An 18,001-nucleotide genomic window follows, 5' to 3' on the forward strand; every position below is an offset into this window, starting at 1 on the left:
GAAGTTCACATTGTCAGCAATGTAAGACCTGTATACTAAAGATTTTAGTACTCATCTTGAAGGGAAAGTACATATCCAGTTGTTTCTAAAACTATAGTGGAAATTGATGCAATCTTAATTATTACTCATTGTGTTTCGGATAAGTCCCAATAGCTATATTTAGCCATAACTTAAAGAACCAGTTTCTTCACTCAACCTAGAATAACTTTGAATTTGTCCTATTTTTATTTTTATTCTTCTTTTATAGTTGCATCATAGGGAGTAGTAAAAAAAGTATTATTTTTTGTTTCGTATAGATTGGATTACAGAGACCCAAACTGCAGTTTTCGATTGTGCATCACCAAAGTAAATTTTCGTTGCTATCCTTTTTGATTTAACATCCAAGAATATTTTGATCCAGCCTACAAAGTCTGATTTTGTATAAATTCAAAATTGTTGTTTTACACGTCTTACACTTTAAAAATGCATTAGTTACTGCTTAGACTTTTATGACTAATTTGTTGTTACACCTTCCAAAAGGAATTCCTATCTGCATAACTGACCTATTTGTTTTTTCTCTATTGTGTTTATGATTATACATAGGTCTGCAGATGCCTGACGTAATTTACCTGTAAAATATGGATAGCCATTCAGAATCGGGTAATACATTTTTAGTGTTTGGGTTTGGGGCCTAACACATTTCTAGCCGTAATTCTTATTACTATCTGTTTACCAAATATGTGGTTATGTTTGTTAGCTTTAATTGATACAAAAATAAATACATTCAATAGTTTCAATTGGACTCTGAACGTGTTATGTCACTATCAATAATCAGGAGTAGGCATTTCCCAGTTCTTAAGAATCACTGTCGCAGCAAGTTGTTATCTATATATGTCAGCGACTATGGTGATTAAAACCCAAATCTAACCTAGATCGTTTTTCCTGTAAGGGGTGTCGACTATATTACAAATTAGGTAGAGTTCAACTGAGTTATTTATTGGACACAACTCCGTCCATAACATGAACAACAAAGAACGTAACAGCGCCTACAAGCAAAGATGGAGGTCAACAGGAAGCATGAATAGGATTGCACAGGCCAACCAAGTACATAAATGAGTGCGGAGAAGTGGTGGTCACAAACCAATATACCACAACACTCTCTTTCATAGTTCTTATAATGGTGTTCTCTCTTTAAAATTTTGGTATTGTTCAACAGCCTTAAAAATGTTATATTTTTCAATAATATTTTGAAAATTCTAATCATTGTTAATTAGGCTATCAAATTTGAACTGAGTTTGTGTTCGCAAAACTTTTGTTGTTTATGGGTAAATCGATGTGTATTTTTGATTAACCATAGAAGCAAAACTATAATATGAACTGAATGTTTATGTATTATTTTTTGACATATAATTTTATTTGGTCATATGATTGATTAAGAAAATATTGATTGTATCAGTTTACTATGTGTTTGAGTTTTGAAGAGGTAAAGTTCTGGGAAGATTCTTTTGTAGGTGAAGATTTGAACTGACAGCGATGAGAGGTTAACGAATTTTTTAAGATTTGGAGATATTCTTAAGGTTCTTCAAAAATTTTGCAGACTTCAATTATTTTATTTGCTTAGATGTTATTCTTGGTTCACTCAGAAATTCTGCAGTTAGTTGTTGTAAAGAATAAATTGTAGTAAAATATGAGATGAGATGATATCATGAGATAATGACAATGGTGGTTTTGATGTTTAGCTACATTTGGATCAGTTGATGAGGTTGTTTATTCTCTGGAGTCCTATCAAGAACAACAATCACTTGCATTTGAATCAGTTAATCAATTTGTCCATTGAAAACAAAAGTTGCTTAATGCACTACCATGGATAAAAAAAGTACTGAAAAAAACATTGCAAACTTATAATATGTGTATGTATTAATAAGGTTATTGCAAAGGTCATGGGTGGCTCATTGGTATTTCCTAACTATGGTAAATTGGTAACCCAAAAATTACTTATTCGGTTTATAAACCTAATAAAATTAGACAAATCAACATTTCTCTACTTTGAACTCTATATATGGGTATGAAATTGAATAAGTTAAGAAATTAACAATCGGCAATATAGAAAACAAACTAAATCCCGTGCCGTTATGGCACGGGTCATACCTAGTGTACCACTAAAACAAACTAGTTGTAGTCTCCGTAGCAGCCTTGCCTTGGTTTATTCAAAATTATATAACTGTAAGAATCTTTCGCAGAATGCATATGATGTGACTAGGGTTGTTCAAGTTGACTTATTGTATAATGGATTTCTTTATCTCGCAGCTCCGATAGTCTGCGATCGTTCATATTACTATCCTATATAGTACTATTATTGATGTGAAATTTGGTAACCCCTGTTAAAATGGTACTCCCTCCGTCCCTAATTAGATGACCTAGTTGTAGTTTACACAATTTTTAAGACAAAGATGTCAGTAAAATTTAGAAATGATTTATTTCTTAAACTATACCACGGTTTTTCGTAAACTTTATGCCGTTGAAAAACATTTTAAAACACTTACGTAAAGAGTATAAACATAACTATCAAATTATACATATTCCTTGTAGTAACAAAAATAGGTCATCTATTTATTGGACAAAACTTAAAACCAAATAGATCATCTAATTGGGGACGGAGGTGGTATTATATCTAAAGTTACGTATCATTTTGGGTCATGTCATTTTTGAATCACAATATTATTTTTGTCTTAACTTGTAGTTATAGACTGTTGAATCTAATGAACGCGATTTAGTCAAACCTAAGTGGGTTCTTCTTGTAAACCCTAACTAATGTAAATCCATGGTGTTAGCATTATGGCTCAGTTACCTCAGTATCATTAAAAAAAAACAATTCTATTTAAAAAAATTTAACTACATTTTTCAAAGGAATAAAAAATACATCTTCTCGAATTGAGAAGGTACTCTACAATCTAACTTAATATCTTTAAACTACGTTTTCATTCGGTCACAATCTCGTGACTGAAAAACAATACAAAAGAAAGAATTCCATACATGAAATAATCTGACTGACCGGACTATGCTTGACGACGTTTAATTTTCCGTCCAGCGGCTTTACCACAGAGCAGAGCATTTTCAGGAATATCATATTCGTTTCTGAAGCTTTGTATCTCTGTCCAAACTCGGAAATAGAATTGCTGGCCTAAATACTGCCTTGCCCAGTTTGCAGACCTTATGTTCCACATACCTTGGTTCTCCACTGACATCAATATGGCAGTCCATGAATTTGGGTATACCTACAAGAAATACGAACTATAAGACAATGTACATGCCTGCTTCTTTTTGTATCTCATCAGATGCAGAATCATTTAACTGAGGGAAACCGTCAGTTACAACTTACCTGTACGGTGTGTCTAGTTGCAGCATCCATTAGATTATAGGATTTTGGTCTGCCCCCATGCCATGGCAGTGTACCAAAACTGCATATTCATCAGTACGTAGACGACAATTAGTTATCAACTAAAGCAACAAGATCCATTTTGGTAAATTTTCAAACACAAAAATGTACACTAACATACCCGACAACCCAGAAATCATTTCCATCGACATGCCAAGATTGAATTTCATTTTCATTGTTCTGGAAAACAATTTCAACAAACTCATGGAGGGAACCTTTCAAAACAGAAGTGGCCAAGGTAGGACGATTGTCTTCCCTTTCAATGGCATCTGTAGTGAAAACACCAGTGATATTGTAATAATCCGCAAGCTTTAAAGGGGTTTCGGAGTTAACGTAGGATAGCCCATTAACAGCGTAACGCTGTTTCCCATTTATAATGGGAGCTGAGTTACTTAAAATGATTCTTCTTGAAGTTGTTATCTTTCCGTAATGATATGATCCTTGAGGATTCGGCCTTGCTGCATTTGCTGTTAAGTTCCACCTGCCATGAAAGAAGACGAAAGAAGCAAAAATAAAATTAAAATCGTAAGATATAATTCCTGCGGAGTCTCCAAGTCTAGCAGCATAAGAAGGTACATGTAAAAGGGGGGGTTATCATAAATATTTTCATATACCCGAAGAATGTAAATGGGGATTATCATGTAAATGGCGTAGATCTCAGTACCTGAAGGTTCTAGCTTGTTTCATGGACCAGTGTTTTAGTAATGTAGGAGCCGCTGGCAATGGCCCAGAAGCATCAACTTGGGAATTAGTATAACGCAACACTGAAGTTGTGGTAAGATTGGCTCTCGTGAATCGTGTGGAAGCTACAATGTAGTAATCTTTGGCAGGTTGGTCGAAGGTTACTAGAACAGAAACAGATTGACCAACATGTATGTCAAGGGAATCGTAATAGCTCTGAACGGTATGAGCTCCTTCACATTCAGTCAACTTCATCTTATGATCCTGAATGCGGAAATTGATCGAGGTTGATAGTCCAATATTTGTGATCCTAAACATGTATGTTTTTCCTGAAACAAATATCGTCAACTCTCAGTTCAACCTCAACTTAAATCACTATATAAAACATATATATACTATTACATTGGCTGAATGGCATAATGTGCAATGAGATTAAAATACCTCGATCACCGCTGAAAAGTGAACGTGCCCGACCATTTAAGAGAAGACCATCTGGTGAAGGAAGTGCTTTACCCGAGTCCAGCCAATTCCGTAGCAACTTATGGTTGGTGCGGTGCCAGTCACCGATAAGTAAAGTGAAATCTGCAGTAGGCAAAGCATATGGAACAGGAATTCTTGGTCTTGCATAAATGTTAATGCCACCAAAACCACCAGCAGCTTTATGAAATGCCGTAGATGGGAAATATGAGTAAGTCCCGATTTGATCTTTGGGTTGCATTTTGTATGTGTAGTTTGAGTTTGGAGGAATTGGGCAATTTGTACCCAAGACTCCATCTTGCCATGAGTTCTTCCTTTGCTTAATACCATTCCTGTGATCATGCACAGATATATATTTTGATTAAGCTAATATAAATTTCTAGCTACGTATGGTGATGATACCAATAACTGACTGACTAACTGAGTTCAGTACTTGTCAGAACCAAATTCTTTATCGGTCAAAAGAAGAAAAGAAAAAAAAAACTATACTCACCAGGTTAATAGAAAGGGTTCGTCTAGCTTGTTAATGACATTGATGATCATGTTATCATTGGTGACAACATCCAACCTAGGACCAGGAAATTGTCCATTGATAAGAATCACCTAAAATATATAACCACGAAAACCAAAATATATTGTTAACACAAAAATATAATCTTTAAATGAGAACTGGAAGTTTGGGTGAAACCAACAAATTACCTGTTGAGAAACACCAAGAGGAGCAAGGTTTCCGTAAGTAACAGTCCATGTAAAGAGTTTGTATGGATCCTCTGCTTTCACAAATATACTACTCAAACACCCCAAAAACACCAAACTCAATTCTACCAATTGTAATCCTCTCATCTTAAAAAAAAAAATACTTGATTTGTTGTGTTTGCAAAACCCAAAAAAAGAAAGTACGAAAAGAAGAGAGATACTCTTGGTCCACTCTACAGTCTAAGTAGATGAACCTTATATACAGGGGAGAAAACAAAAATGAAGAAGCTTCCTTAGAGTTGCTGAATGATTATTTAAACACCCAAATGGCTATGCCATAAATATGCAACGCGTTATTCAGAAAACCTCACGTGAAATTTTGGTACCAGATCAACCATTGCCATTGGGAGCATTTTTCTATTTTTCTTTTTTGAAGACAAGCCAGACATAGGTAGAATCAAAGTTATGTTGTGCTATAAATTTCGTGGTACTAGAACACATGGGGAGGAGAATCAGGAGATCATCATAAATGCAAACTCATATTCAACTCTACCATTAAAAGCTAACTTGTGTTGTGTCTAAGTTCGTGGTTTGGCGCAAATTCCAAAAATAAATGTCAACTTGATTCAGATTCTTGAGAACTTAACTGCGCAGTGTTTGCTAGCGAATCGAGTCTAACGTGAATCATTTTTTCCATTTTGATTCGTACTGAGTCGGCGTCGGATTCTGCTACAGGAAGGCATCTCCCTTAACCTTAGAAGTGAAATGCTTTGTCTTTCATTTTGAAGAATCGAATTGAACGATTGAAACGTAAAGTGGAGTTTTATGGTCATTTTTATACGTGTTTCAGGAAATTTAAAAGATAAATGTTGAAAGTTACAGTAAACTCCTACAAAATTGCTATAAAATCAAATGGACATGTACATATAAAAAAGAACTCGCTTAGCTCAACGGTTTTCGGCAATATCATCTATAGATTTCCTTCATTATGATTACCAAGAATGATAGATAAAAATAGAAGAATTGTAGTACTGTAGTTGAAGAAAAGAGAGCCAGAGCATCTGCTAACACTCAACCTATGAGCGTGCTGGGATTGATCCCTGCTCACTTGTTACATCTTTCTTAACGTGATGCCACTTACCAGTAACGTTACGACTCGATGTAGAAAATTGTGACATGACTCATAGGAGTCTAATAACCATGCCCATCGCTGAGCAACATGCCTAAGCAGGGATGGCGCCTCACTTAAAACCCCACCCCATAAATCGGGCAGATACTCATTTGGGCCATTATTTATTTATTTATTTATTTATTTATTTTGATGGTTTGGAACAGTGATCATGGACTACATCCTTACCTTGTTAGATGAGTTATTTCTAACCATTACGGGGTTCTGCAGTGGAAAGCAGCATACAAACAATCACACCACTTCACTTAGGCCATTATAACTTTCCCATAATTTTTATATTTTAATATTGTTTGAATTATTGTCAACCCATTCATAATCGAACGGAAATTGCTCCCAAAGGAGAAAATCAAAAGAAAAGCCCGTTGCTTTAGCTAACTTTCTGCCAAACATGGGCGACCATTTGAGATCCAATCCTCCGATAATGGGATGAATGTACAGTAAACTTCGAGAAATTAATCTTTTATAAATTAATTACTTCGCTTGTACAGATTAAATTTTAAATTAATAATTTCGTTAAAATAATAATTTTGTCTAGTCCCAAGGCTATTAATTTACCGAAATTTTACTGTAAATGCAATTTTTGGGATCCAACGGATTTTGGATTAGATACGAATGCAGTCGTAAAATTCCACCGAACACATGTGCCGGTCAGGGGCGGATGTATGCACAGACTTCCTCTGGCTAAAGCCAGGGGTGAATCAATGTTTGCTTCAATTTATTCCAGCCGGAAGCGAAAGAGATCGTATCAGGAGGTAAGGTTATTGGATGAAACCCTAGGAGTAACAGCAGGTAAAGGGTGAATCAATCATGAATGTCTGATTAAGAGATCGTGAATCAACCTGATGTTGTTTGCTTCAATTTACATAAACGCTAGGTATTCGACGAAATTGTTGAATTAGGTTATCCCTTAGAGGAGAAATTGTTGAATGAGTCGTCTAAGATTGATGCTAAGAAGGATGATGTATTGGAGGAACCTGGAGAGTTAGAAAAACAAGTGGAGACAGTAACTTTGGGCTATGATTGGCTGATGTTGAGAACATGATGAGAGTGTTTCTTTGGGCGGTGAAGATATTCATGGTTAATGGAAGAGGCACTACCACTTATTTGGAAGAATCATCAGAAGACGACCTCAACAAAAATGAAATTGGGAATAGCGTGCAACTGCTGAAACACGGCTTAGTCGACACAAAAGTTACTTGAGTCGTCACGTAGTTCACCTGAAATGAATAACTTATTTATGGACGAAAGCAATGCAATGTGTGAACCTTCTTTCCTAGATATAATCAGGAAGTCTTGTGAGTCGACTCAGAAAATGTTGTTAGAGGCCCAGGAAAGAACTGCTCAAGATAGTCTTAATTTCCAATATAGTGTTTCCAATAATACCTTTGAAAATGAGGATAGTTATTTGCATAATCAAAATGACAAGGATAGGATTGGTAACACTACTTTAGGTGAGATTCAACCATTTTCATGTTATTATGATGATTATGACGAGGATAGCGTTGATGAAGAATTTGAAATATGTAGGCATAGTGATCAGGAATTTGTTACTCCAAATGAACTTTATGATGATAGTGTTATTTCTGGTTCAGATCCCGATAATTTTAATTATTATTCACCTATTCAAAAGGACGAGGATTTGATTAGAGATACCACTTCTTTAGATGATATAGTATTTCCTTTTGATTACGGAGTCGATAATGGTTTAGAGGAACGAGTTTATTCTAAGAATACCGTTTTAGAGTCTAGCGATTTAGAAACAATGGTCTTAGACGAAGAAAATGAACTCGTACAACTATTAAATATGGGTGAGGATGCGTCACTTGAGTATAACCTATAAGAAGCAATTGACTATTTTCAGGATCCCAACGATCTAGAAATTAAGGAAATTGTAGCTAGTCTATCTAGAGATACCCAAAACTCTAAGTTTGGGGGTGATTATCATTCTCCATGTGCCTCAACCATTTTTCAAGATTATCTTCACACACGTTTTCCTGAACCTAGTGATGTCCATAAGGAAGTTCAGTTATTAGAAACCCATCCTATGGTTGATGAGGTTAGACCAGGCTATGATACCAAGATCTACTTTGTTTTCCCACCAAATATTTTTCAACCAATTGTGGGAACGTATAAATTTCATATGTGTCAATTATTTAGTTTTAAGACTAAACCTAATTACTTTAAGAGATTAGGGTCGATACATTTGCTTAAGATTGACCACCAGTTTCATCGTGGTCGATTGTGTGAGTCAAAACTGATTGACTTTAAGGATTCGCAATTATTCAGGTTATTATTATGTGCTTTTAAGTTTTTACTTGAGTTTCTTCAGACTGTAATACCTGAACTGGATCTTAGCTTTGAGGAATTCCAACTCATGAAAATATTTTATTTGGACCCAGTTATAGAACCTGAACCTGAACCACATCTAGATGTAGTTATCTTAAACAGGAAACTAGACAAGGGTGTGCTTTATTTGTTTATTTTCTTGACAGGTTGCAGATTCCTTTTACTTGTGATAGCTCTATTTGGTTTTGATGACCCACAGAAATTTCGGCTATTACTTTATGATTTCATGGGGTGACTAATCCTTTCTTAGTCTGGCTGAAGACTTTAAACTTAGCACTTCTTGGGAGGTAACCCAATCTCATGCAACACGGTAATATCTTTCCTTATCTCTTTTGCTTCAAATGGTAACAGTTTCTACTTGTTCATGCTTTTAATTTTATCTTTAGAACATTGATGACAATGTTAGATTTAAGTTTGGGGGTATGGGAGAAACTTTTTAGTTGCAATATGAATAAATAAACTCCAGAGCTTAGAAATTTATTCCTATTGAGGATTGCACTAACTAATCTAAGTGGATGGAAGCATTTTGATCGTAGGAGTTCAGGAACCAATCTGATTAGATGGCAACATCCAGAAGAGTCTATTCATAAAAGCATAGAGCTCAGGTGTTAGAAATAACATGATAGTTTCACCATATCTCGTTGAGTCATTTTCACTTTTATTTTTATTTTTATTTTGTTTTTAAAATATGTTTCTCTAAGTGATAGGTGGGGCCCACGATTCAAGTTGTTACCAATGCTAGGGTGAATTAGAGTGATTGAGTTACAAAGAAAAAGAAAAAAGAGACCAGACCAATTAGACCAAACGGATCAAAAAAAAAGTGAATAAAGTCGACCACTGGTACCCTTGTATATGCCAGTTGTGTTGAACTAGAATTACGATTATCGATCACTGGTTCCCTTGTATATGCCAGTTGTGTTGATATTAGTCAGACCAGTATCTCAATCCATTAGGATAGTGTCATTTTGGCGGAGGCCTTCAGACAGATATGGGAAACGCCCTTCACTTAGTAAACATCAAAACCATCTATGTTTTTCTATATCCATCTTCTTAATCTATCCATGTGATTAGTTTTTGACTCCGGATATTGACTATCTGAGTAGAGATCTGTCACTTTATATGAATTTTAGTATGCTTGAGTGCAAACTCATGTACATCAATTGGAATTTCGCATCAGGGTACTTCCTCCTGTAGTCAATAAGTATGCCAACCAAGGAGATTCTTTAGTGCCTTCCAAGGTTCTGTGTAGATAGCTAAGGTCTGGAGTAAAGGTTTTGTGGGTATACCTCTTGTAAGCCCTCCGGAGACAACACTCCGCCACTAGAGACACTTAGGGGTTTAAAGGCTTATTGCATACGCTAAATGCAATCGACGATACCTGCGTCAGTGAGTTAGGATTTTATTTTATTTAATTTACTCGAGGACGAGTAAATAATAAGTTTGGGGGTATTTGATGGACACATTTATGTGTCTAATATGATCTCAATTGTATGTATTGTTAGTGCTCGAATTTGTATTTATTATGGCCTTTTGTGTCTTTGTAGGTGTTTTTGGAGAAATAAGCTTTTGCGGCGAAATCGGCTCGAAAAATTGCACGGGGCACCCCAGGAAGACACTTGCTATTCGGACCCCCAAATGGATAATTGACTTTACCTACTATCCAAGGTACCTTTATAACTCGATGTCTACACATGGATAGCTTGATGTCCACATATTCAAACAATAATAAAGACTCTCTCCCTCTGTGGAGGAAAAGAGTTTTCGCTTGCTTTGTAAAGAGAATGTGGGACCCAGAATCACCGTTGATAAGAAAATATTTATGTGGGGTCCACGTGAGATTAGGTATGGAGATGTACAGAACAGGAAATTGTGATGTGTTCAGAAGTCAGCAAAGTTTGTGAAGTTCTTCTTCTTCATGTGTCGTAAAAAGACTTGCTCTTGCAAGTGCTCCTTTTGTCCCACCAAAAGTCACGTTATTGCCGGTTTTAATTTTTATGTTTCTGTCCGGTGTGTCCACATATTTATAGCGTGATGTCCACATATTTTATGAATAATGTCCGATGTCGAGATTTCGAAATATGGATGTGCACACTTATCCAACATATGATTACGCCTAGATTTTGGATGTCTACATATAATATCTACACATCAGTAAAAAAAAATGGTGGGGTATCAATGTGTCTATATGTACACATCCTTACCCGATGTGTACCCATTTATTGTGGATATGTACACATCTGAGGACAAAATACCAGATATTTCCGTAAAAGATTAGGGCATACATGTCCGTTGACCGGTCATGGTCACACTTTTGGAAGAATTTTCAAATTGGTCACACTTTTGGAAGAAATGCACATTTCAGTCACACTTTTAAGTAAATTCCCTTTGTATTTTTCGATGGTACATGCTATTTTCGGAAAATCTCATCTCTAATATGATTCATTTTTGATTGTTCGCCGGAATCAATCCTCGTAATGACTTATCCTCTCAACAAGAAATTTTGTAATGATATGAATCTATTCAATGGGTGTAAGATATGACCCATACTAGTATATGCACTGTTAATCTCAAGATCTTCTCAACGAAGATCAACATTTGAAGATAATTACTGTTTTTATTGGTTGTACTTTTTCATCACAACCATGTAATCCATCTTTGTAACGCTTTGTTTTATCACTTCTGTATGGATTTTGTTTTTCCCCATATCAATTGAAAAAATATAGTCATGGAACTCAGAATTTTAAAGTGCTGAAAACAATCTCCGGCATGTATTAATCCTCGAAGAAAGGTCTGAGCATATTGCCATGTTTGCTCCAATCCTTGTCCCAAAATTCATTATGCCCCAAACTCCATTTCATAATCAATATTGCGTTTACGGAAGAAAAGGAAAAAAAAAAAGCATTTTCTCGAATTGAGAAAGACTCTTTAGCTTATTATCTTTGAACAATTGAACTTCATTATCATTGGTCACACCCTCGTGGCCGAAAATACAAAAGAATTCCCTACATGAAATTATCTGATTACCGGACTATGCTTGACGAGGTTTAATTTTCCGTCCAGCGGCTTTACCACATAGCAGAGCATTTTGAGGAATGTCATATTCGTTTCTGAAGCTTTGTACCTCTGTCCAGACACGGAAATAAAATTGCTGACCTAAATACTGCCTTGCCCAGTTTGCAGATCTTATATTCCACATGCCTTGGTTCTCCACTGACATCAATATGGCAGTCCATGACTTTGGGTATACCTACAACAAAAATACATATCTCAGATGTAGAATTATTTGAATCATTTGATCGAGCAAAACCTTGCTAAAGTTATTGGGTGATGATCGACTGCTTACCTGAACGGTGTGCCTGGTGACAGCATCGACTAGATTGTAGGTTTTTGGTTTGCCCGCATTCCATGGCATAGTACCGAAACTGCATATTCATCAGGTAGTACACTATAGGATTAGTTATCAATTAAAGCAGCAAGCTAAATCATTTGGGTAACTTGTTGAGCATAAAAGTTTGCACTTCTTGGTGAATCTAACATACCCGACAACCCAGTAATCACTTCCGTCGACATGCCAAGACTGAATTTCATTTTCATTATTTTGGAAAACAATTTCAACAAATTCATGGAGGGAACCTTTCAAGACAGAAGTGGCTAAGGTAGGACGCTTGGTTCCCTTTTCGATGGCGCCTGTAGTGAAAACTCCAGTGATGTTGAAATAATCAGCAAGCTTCAAAGGGGTTTGGGGGTTAATGTACGAAAACCCGTTAACTGCATAGCGCTGCTTCCTATTTATCATGGGAGCTGAGTTGCTTAAAATGATTCTTCTTGAAATTTTTATCTGTCCGTAATGATATGACCCTTGAGGATTTGGCCTTGCTGCATTTGCTGTTAAGTTCCGCCTGCCATGAAGGAAACACGAAAAATACAAAAAACAAAAATCATCTACGGAGATTAATACTTCAAGGAACATGTAAATGGTGTCATAAATATTTTCGCATCGACCGGATATATATATGTACTGTGGCGTAGCTCTCAGTACCTGAATGTTCTAGCTTGCTTCATGGACCAGTGTGTTAGTAAAGCAGGAGCCCTTGGCAATGGCCCAGAAACACCAGGTTTAGAATTTTTATAACGCAACACCGAAGTTGTGGTAAAATTGACTGGCGCGAATCGGGTGGAAGCAACGATATGGTAGTCTTTGGGTGGTTGATCGAAGGTTACTAGAACAGAAACAGATTGACCAACATGTATGTCTAGGGAATCATAAAAGCTCTGAATTGTATGAGCTCCTTCACATTCAACCAACTTCATTTTATGACTCTGAATTCGGAAATTGATGGAGGTTGATAGCCCAATATTTGTGATCCTAAACATGTAAGTTTTTCCTGAAACAGATATAGTCAACTCTCAGTTCAATCCCAACTTATTCACTGCATAGAACTATAATTACATTGGCATAATGTATTAGAAGAGATTAAAATACCTCGATCACCGCTGAAGAATGAATTGGTCTGTCGTCCATTTAAGAGAAGACCATCTGGTGAAGCAAGTGCTTTACCCGAGTCCATCCATTTTCTTAGCACCTGCAACGAGATCATCAATTAAAAAAAATCAGTTAAATCCATCAAACAACTTTGTATGAAACACAATGAAAATGGGAATCACGCACCTTATGGTTGGTGCGGTACCAGTCACCGATAAGTAGAGTGAAATCTGCAGTAGGCAAAGCATATGGAACAGGAATTCTTGGTCTGGCATAAACGTTAATGCCTCCAAAACCACCGGCCGCTTTATGAAATGCAGTAGATGGGAAATATGAGTAAGTCCCGATTTGATCTTTGGTTTGCATTTTGTATGTGTAGTTTGATTTTGGAAGAATTGGGCAATTTGTACCCAAAACTCCATCTTGCCATGAGTTCTTTCTTTGCTTAATACCATTCCTGTGATCCCAGTGTTAATCAGTATTATCATTTCAAGTCCCGAACATAAATTTCTAGATAGAAATCATATTTAAGTAGAGACTCACCAGGTTAAGAGAAAGGGCTCATCTAGCTTGTTAATAACATTGATGATCAAGTTATCATTGGTGACAACATCTAGTGTTGGACCAGGAAATTGTCCATTGATAAGAATCACCTAATATATAAACACGAAAACGGATACGTTCTTAAAACCAAAAAATATAATCATTAAATCAGAATTGGAAGCTAGTTTTATAGAAATTAATGAACAAACCTGTTGAGAAACACCAAGGGGAGCAAGTTTTCCATAAGTAACGGTCCATGTAAAGAATTTGTAAGGATCTTCTGCTTTCACAAATATACTCAAACAGACCAGAATTAATTGTATTAATTGTAGTCCTCTCATCATATTTCTACTACGAAAAATCTCTTTCCGTGAGTTACAGAAAGAGATTTAGTATTAAGACTTGGTTAACTTTACAATCTGAGTAAGATCCACCTTAAATATAGTACAAATAAGAAGCTTCATTGCAGTTGCTGAATCAATATGATATTGATACAAAATGAAACGTAAGCATTTGAGACAGCTAGTAGTTACTAGTTTATTACAAAGTCAGCGTGATTGCGGAATCGTTACAAAATGTATTATCATCATTGACTGTCAAACACGGTTTCCCTCTTAATCAACTGTTAATAAGCTGTCGAACAGTAGTTGTGATTAATAAACAGGGCAGCACCACATCAATCATATTTCGGTGCCATGCACGTTTAGGACTTTAGAATTGATGAAGGGCCAGGCAAGAAAAAAATAAAAATAATTTGACCAACAACCTCTATTAGTATGGCCGGTTGTAATGTGAAATATGGAGATAATAGAATCATATAGTGCTCATAACGACGGTTCATGTAGTCACTGTATAGAAAATATAAATAAGCAGTGATATGTTCATTTCTAACTTGAGCAAGAAAGGTTAATTAGAAGTTGAGTGATTAGTAAGTCTTGCTTCACTACTATACATGAGAGATCTCTACGAGCAACACTATCTACCATGCTCGTACGTCTCTGCAGTATTAGGAGGGAACCTAGACGTAGGGATCAGGGGATGTCTTAAACTAAGGGAACCTTGATGCCCGTAAAATTCCGGAATTGTATTTGGATAATCAAAGCCATGTTGCGCTCTAAATATCTATCTCATCACGGAAAGTATGGCGGTGGAAGGAGAACCCATGGCATGTGGTCTCGAAAAGGAAAACCCAATTAAGTATGTACACGGTGGGGAGTAGAATCAGGAGATAATCATAAATGGAAACTCAAATTCAACTCTTACGTACCATTAAAGGCCAACATCTTATATCTCAAAAATGTCAACTCGAAACGTCAGAACTGAGAACTGAATTGGGCAGTCCTTTAACAGATTGTCTATACTATTCTAGACAGTTGCATGTTTTAATAACTTAAAAGGGGCATGATACCATGTGAGGATGTTATGGAAGTTGGGACTGAATTTGTGGAATGAGTCCTACACAGATATCTAGATTCTCTGCCTAGTTAGGAATTCGTCTTGCCATGGATTTTAGTTTTCCAAATTTCCAGTGAACTTGTAAATGGAATTTCTTGGTATCAGTTGAAAAGACATGACCATGGAACTTGAAGTTTCTCGGTATCAATTGAATAACATCGGTTAAATTTTGGTTACCCTTTTGTGCTCTTTGAGACTTCTAAAAACTTAAATTACATAAACTTGTCGCTGTCACGACAGACCCCATCCAAATAAGCAAATTCAATTGCGTGTGCACTTCTATGGACGGTGTTACGTGTATGAAAATGAAAATCGTAGTATATATTTCGTTGTCAACTTTTTGATTTCATTTTCTTATCTCGATTTAATGGAATCACCTAACGTGCTTGGTAGTCCTACAGTCCCGCCAAATACGGCTTATTAAGCTTCCAGAGTCGCATTTCTATTTATTTTTTTTGAAGCACACTGGGAGGAGGTAAATTTTGCAGTGAAGTTCATCATTTGCCAAATTTGACTGCTTTAAGTTGGAAACTTATTTTGAGGCATACAAGATAATGTCAAAATAGGGTCACTAAATAAAAAACAACATCATCCCTCATCCATCATTTTTGATAATGACATAACTACTCTTATATAATTAGTGTAAATGATTATGATTAGAATTGATTAATTATGAATTTCAAGGATTGCTTAAACATTAAATTATTAGTGGTGAATTAGTTGAAAAATCAAATTTATGTGAGTGAGTTGGGATTTTTGTGAGGAAGAAGAAGAAGCGAAGAAAAAAAGCTTGGGTTTTGACTTTTGAGATTTTAATGATTAGAAGTGACCAAAATGTGTGATTCAAATCAGAGGTAAACTTCTATCGAGGTTTAATTTCCTTTTATAAGTTGAATCTGCCAAAAAAATTGAATTTTTAAAACCCAGATCTGCTGACCAGATGAACAGTTCGGCTGATAACTTTTGAGCCGAACTTCACTCAGAAACTGAATCATCCACTAGGTTCGGCTTGAAAAATTGAGGTTCGGCTGGAAAATTGAGGTTCGGCTGGAAAATTGAGGTTCGGCTGGAAATATTGTAAAGTCGCATTAGCCGAACATAGTGTTTCTCTAAATCATACACTAAGTTCGGCTCAAAATTGATACTGCAAGATCAGCCGAACTGATCTTCTGAAAACCCAAATTTCATCTTTGAAATCATATTCTACCGATCAAACAAAATAAAATCAATAAAAAACAAGATGGGTTTGTTACGCATACATTCTAAAATACATCTAAGAGCAATTGAGATTTGGATTTCGCATTCCAACATCGCTCACTTCGATTCGTGTTTTCTTTGTTTGATTAATTTCTTTATTGAATTGGAGTCCTAGATGTTTAAGTTTAAAGTTTATTTTGATTTTTAATTTTAGGATTTTGAGGATAAGGAAACTATGACAAATTAAAATTATTTAGGGATATATACGTAATTACACTACCTGTAGACACCTCTTATAAACCCACTCTAGATAATATAATGGATGCGTATGTCTAAAAAAATGAGTATGCCTCAAAATAGGTTTGTTAAGTTGCTATATGAGACGGGTTTTAAGAATGAACCTCAATGAGGCCCACTCCTCAATTCTTTCAGGCTATGCAACTTTCTTTGTCATAGTAGCTTTTGCCAAAATACTGTTGTAGGAAATTTTGAGTCAAATTTTTTGATTGAGTGAATTTTTTTTTCAAATTTAAACTCCTAAGAGGTGTGTTATGGATCATGCTTTTTCATCCATAAGACACTTAGTGAATAGGCGTTGTAGAAAGTCACCACTAGACATGGTGTATCATCTATGGGTAAAGAGACACATTGTAAAGTCACTGTTGATTATATAGATACCCATCTCATGCTTTAGATCTGTGTATGGGTTTTCAAGGTTTCGAGAAGAAATAAAAATATCTTTATGTCAACGACTTTTACGGATGGGATATTCCGTAATCAACCAAGAAGTAATAATTTGCGGCTTAGTTATTCAAATTACGGATAGGAACAACCTAGACGTAAACACTACCGTTGGATTACTTTTCAGTACAGTACCTAGCCGTGAAATATACAGACGGGACTTTGAGTTATCGATCAAGCCGTAACACACAAAACGGCTAGGAAAAAATATTTACGGTTAGGAACTAAAGTTACGGATAGGAAAAACCTAGACGTACACACTTCCGCTGAATTAAATTTCAAACACAAAAGAAGTTACGGCTAGGAATAACCTAGCCGTAAACAAACTGTTGTGGTTAGGATTTCTCGACTCTCGTCCGCATCGCCTATGTTACGCCTGGGAGTTCTTAGTGTTCCCAAACGTAATCCTTATTTACGGCTAGGAAAACAAGAACTCCTAGCCGTAAGCAGTTTGAGAAACGGTTTTTTCAGACCTAAAATTTTCGAAACTAACTGAATAATCATTCAAACACTTAAATAACGAGTGAGTTTTTCAATTCATACCTTATTGCAGTCATATAAGGAGTCTCGACGGCTGGTTCATCTCCTTCATTCACTTCTTCTTGATTTTCAATTTCATTTTCACTTTCGGAACTTGATTTATCTGGTTCATGAGGAGGTTGTTTCGACGATCCTGCCTTTTCCTTTGTCCTCACCATTGTTTTATATAATCAATTCAATTTAATCGACAATGATTTTTTCTTAAACCGATGATTAATCGTCTCAGACGAAGAAGAGA

General features: G+C 35.9%; 2 protein-coding genes across 2 annotated transcripts; both read right to left on the bottom strand.

Annotated features, from left to right (window-relative positions):
* Nucleotides 1-2,836: 2,836 nt before the first annotated feature.
* On the bottom strand, nucleotides 2,837-5,481 carry LOC113335779 (L-ascorbate oxidase homolog). Its single transcript, XM_026581820.1, has 7 exons — nucleotides 5,273-5,481; nucleotides 5,067-5,176; nucleotides 4,538-4,905; nucleotides 4,080-4,425; nucleotides 3,537-3,896; nucleotides 3,359-3,437; nucleotides 2,837-3,254 (listed from the first exon to the last, which is right to left on the bottom strand). Exons 1-7 carry the CDS (start codon nucleotides 5,414-5,416, stop codon nucleotides 3,036-3,038), a joined length of 1,626 nt encoding a protein of 541 aa, XP_026437605.1. The 5' UTR covers nucleotides 5,417-5,481; the 3' UTR covers nucleotides 2,837-3,035.
* A 6,180-nt stretch (nucleotides 5,482-11,661) lies between these two features.
* LOC113335503 (L-ascorbate oxidase homolog) lies at nucleotides 11,662-14,303 on the bottom strand. The gene is made up of 8 exons (XM_026581540.1): nucleotides 14,040-14,303; nucleotides 13,831-13,940; nucleotides 13,474-13,744; nucleotides 13,288-13,387; nucleotides 12,844-13,189; nucleotides 12,344-12,703; nucleotides 12,148-12,226; nucleotides 11,662-12,051 (listed from the first exon to the last, which is right to left on the bottom strand). Exons 1-8 carry the CDS (start codon nucleotides 14,172-14,174, stop codon nucleotides 11,833-11,835), a joined length of 1,620 nt encoding a protein of 539 aa, XP_026437325.1. The 5' UTR covers nucleotides 14,175-14,303; the 3' UTR covers nucleotides 11,662-11,832.
* Between the last annotated feature and the right edge of the window lie 3,698 nt (nucleotides 14,304-18,001).

The sequence above is a fragment of the Papaver somniferum genome, unplaced genomic scaffold (assembly GCF_003573695.1).
Source record: "Papaver somniferum cultivar HN1 unplaced genomic scaffold, ASM357369v1 unplaced-scaffold_15, whole genome shotgun sequence".
Lineage (NCBI taxonomy): Eukaryota > Viridiplantae > Streptophyta > Magnoliopsida > Ranunculales > Papaveraceae > Papaver > Papaver somniferum.

What these genes read in the sequence shown, in the direction of transcription:
- LOC113335779 (XM_026581820.1), bottom strand. Translation starts at nt 5,416, where the DNA reads ATGAGAGGATTACAATTGGTAGAATTGAGTTTGGTGTTTTTGGGGTGT. An exon ending in GAACCCTTTCTATTAACCTG is followed by an intron (nt 4,906 to 5,066) that starts GTGAGTATAGTT and finishes GCATGATCACAG; the next exon opens with GAATGGTATTAAGCAAAGGA. An exon ending in CAACTAGACACACCGTACAG is followed by an intron (nt 3,255 to 3,358) that starts GTAAGTTGTAAC and finishes TATTTCTTGTAG; the next exon opens with GTATACCCAAATTCATGGAC.
- LOC113335503 (XM_026581540.1), bottom strand. Translation starts at nt 14,174, where the DNA reads ATGATGAGAGGACTACAATTAATACAATTAATTCTGGTCTGTTTGAGT. An exon ending in CCCTTGGTGTTTCTCAACAG is followed by an intron (nt 13,941 to 14,039) that starts GTTTGTTCATTA and finishes TTTATATATTAG; the next exon opens with GTGATTCTTATCAATGGACA. An exon ending in AAGCAAGCTAGAACATTCAG is followed by an intron (nt 12,704 to 12,843) that starts GTACTGAGAGCT and finishes CCTTCATGGCAG; the next exon opens with GCGGAACTTAACAGCAAATG.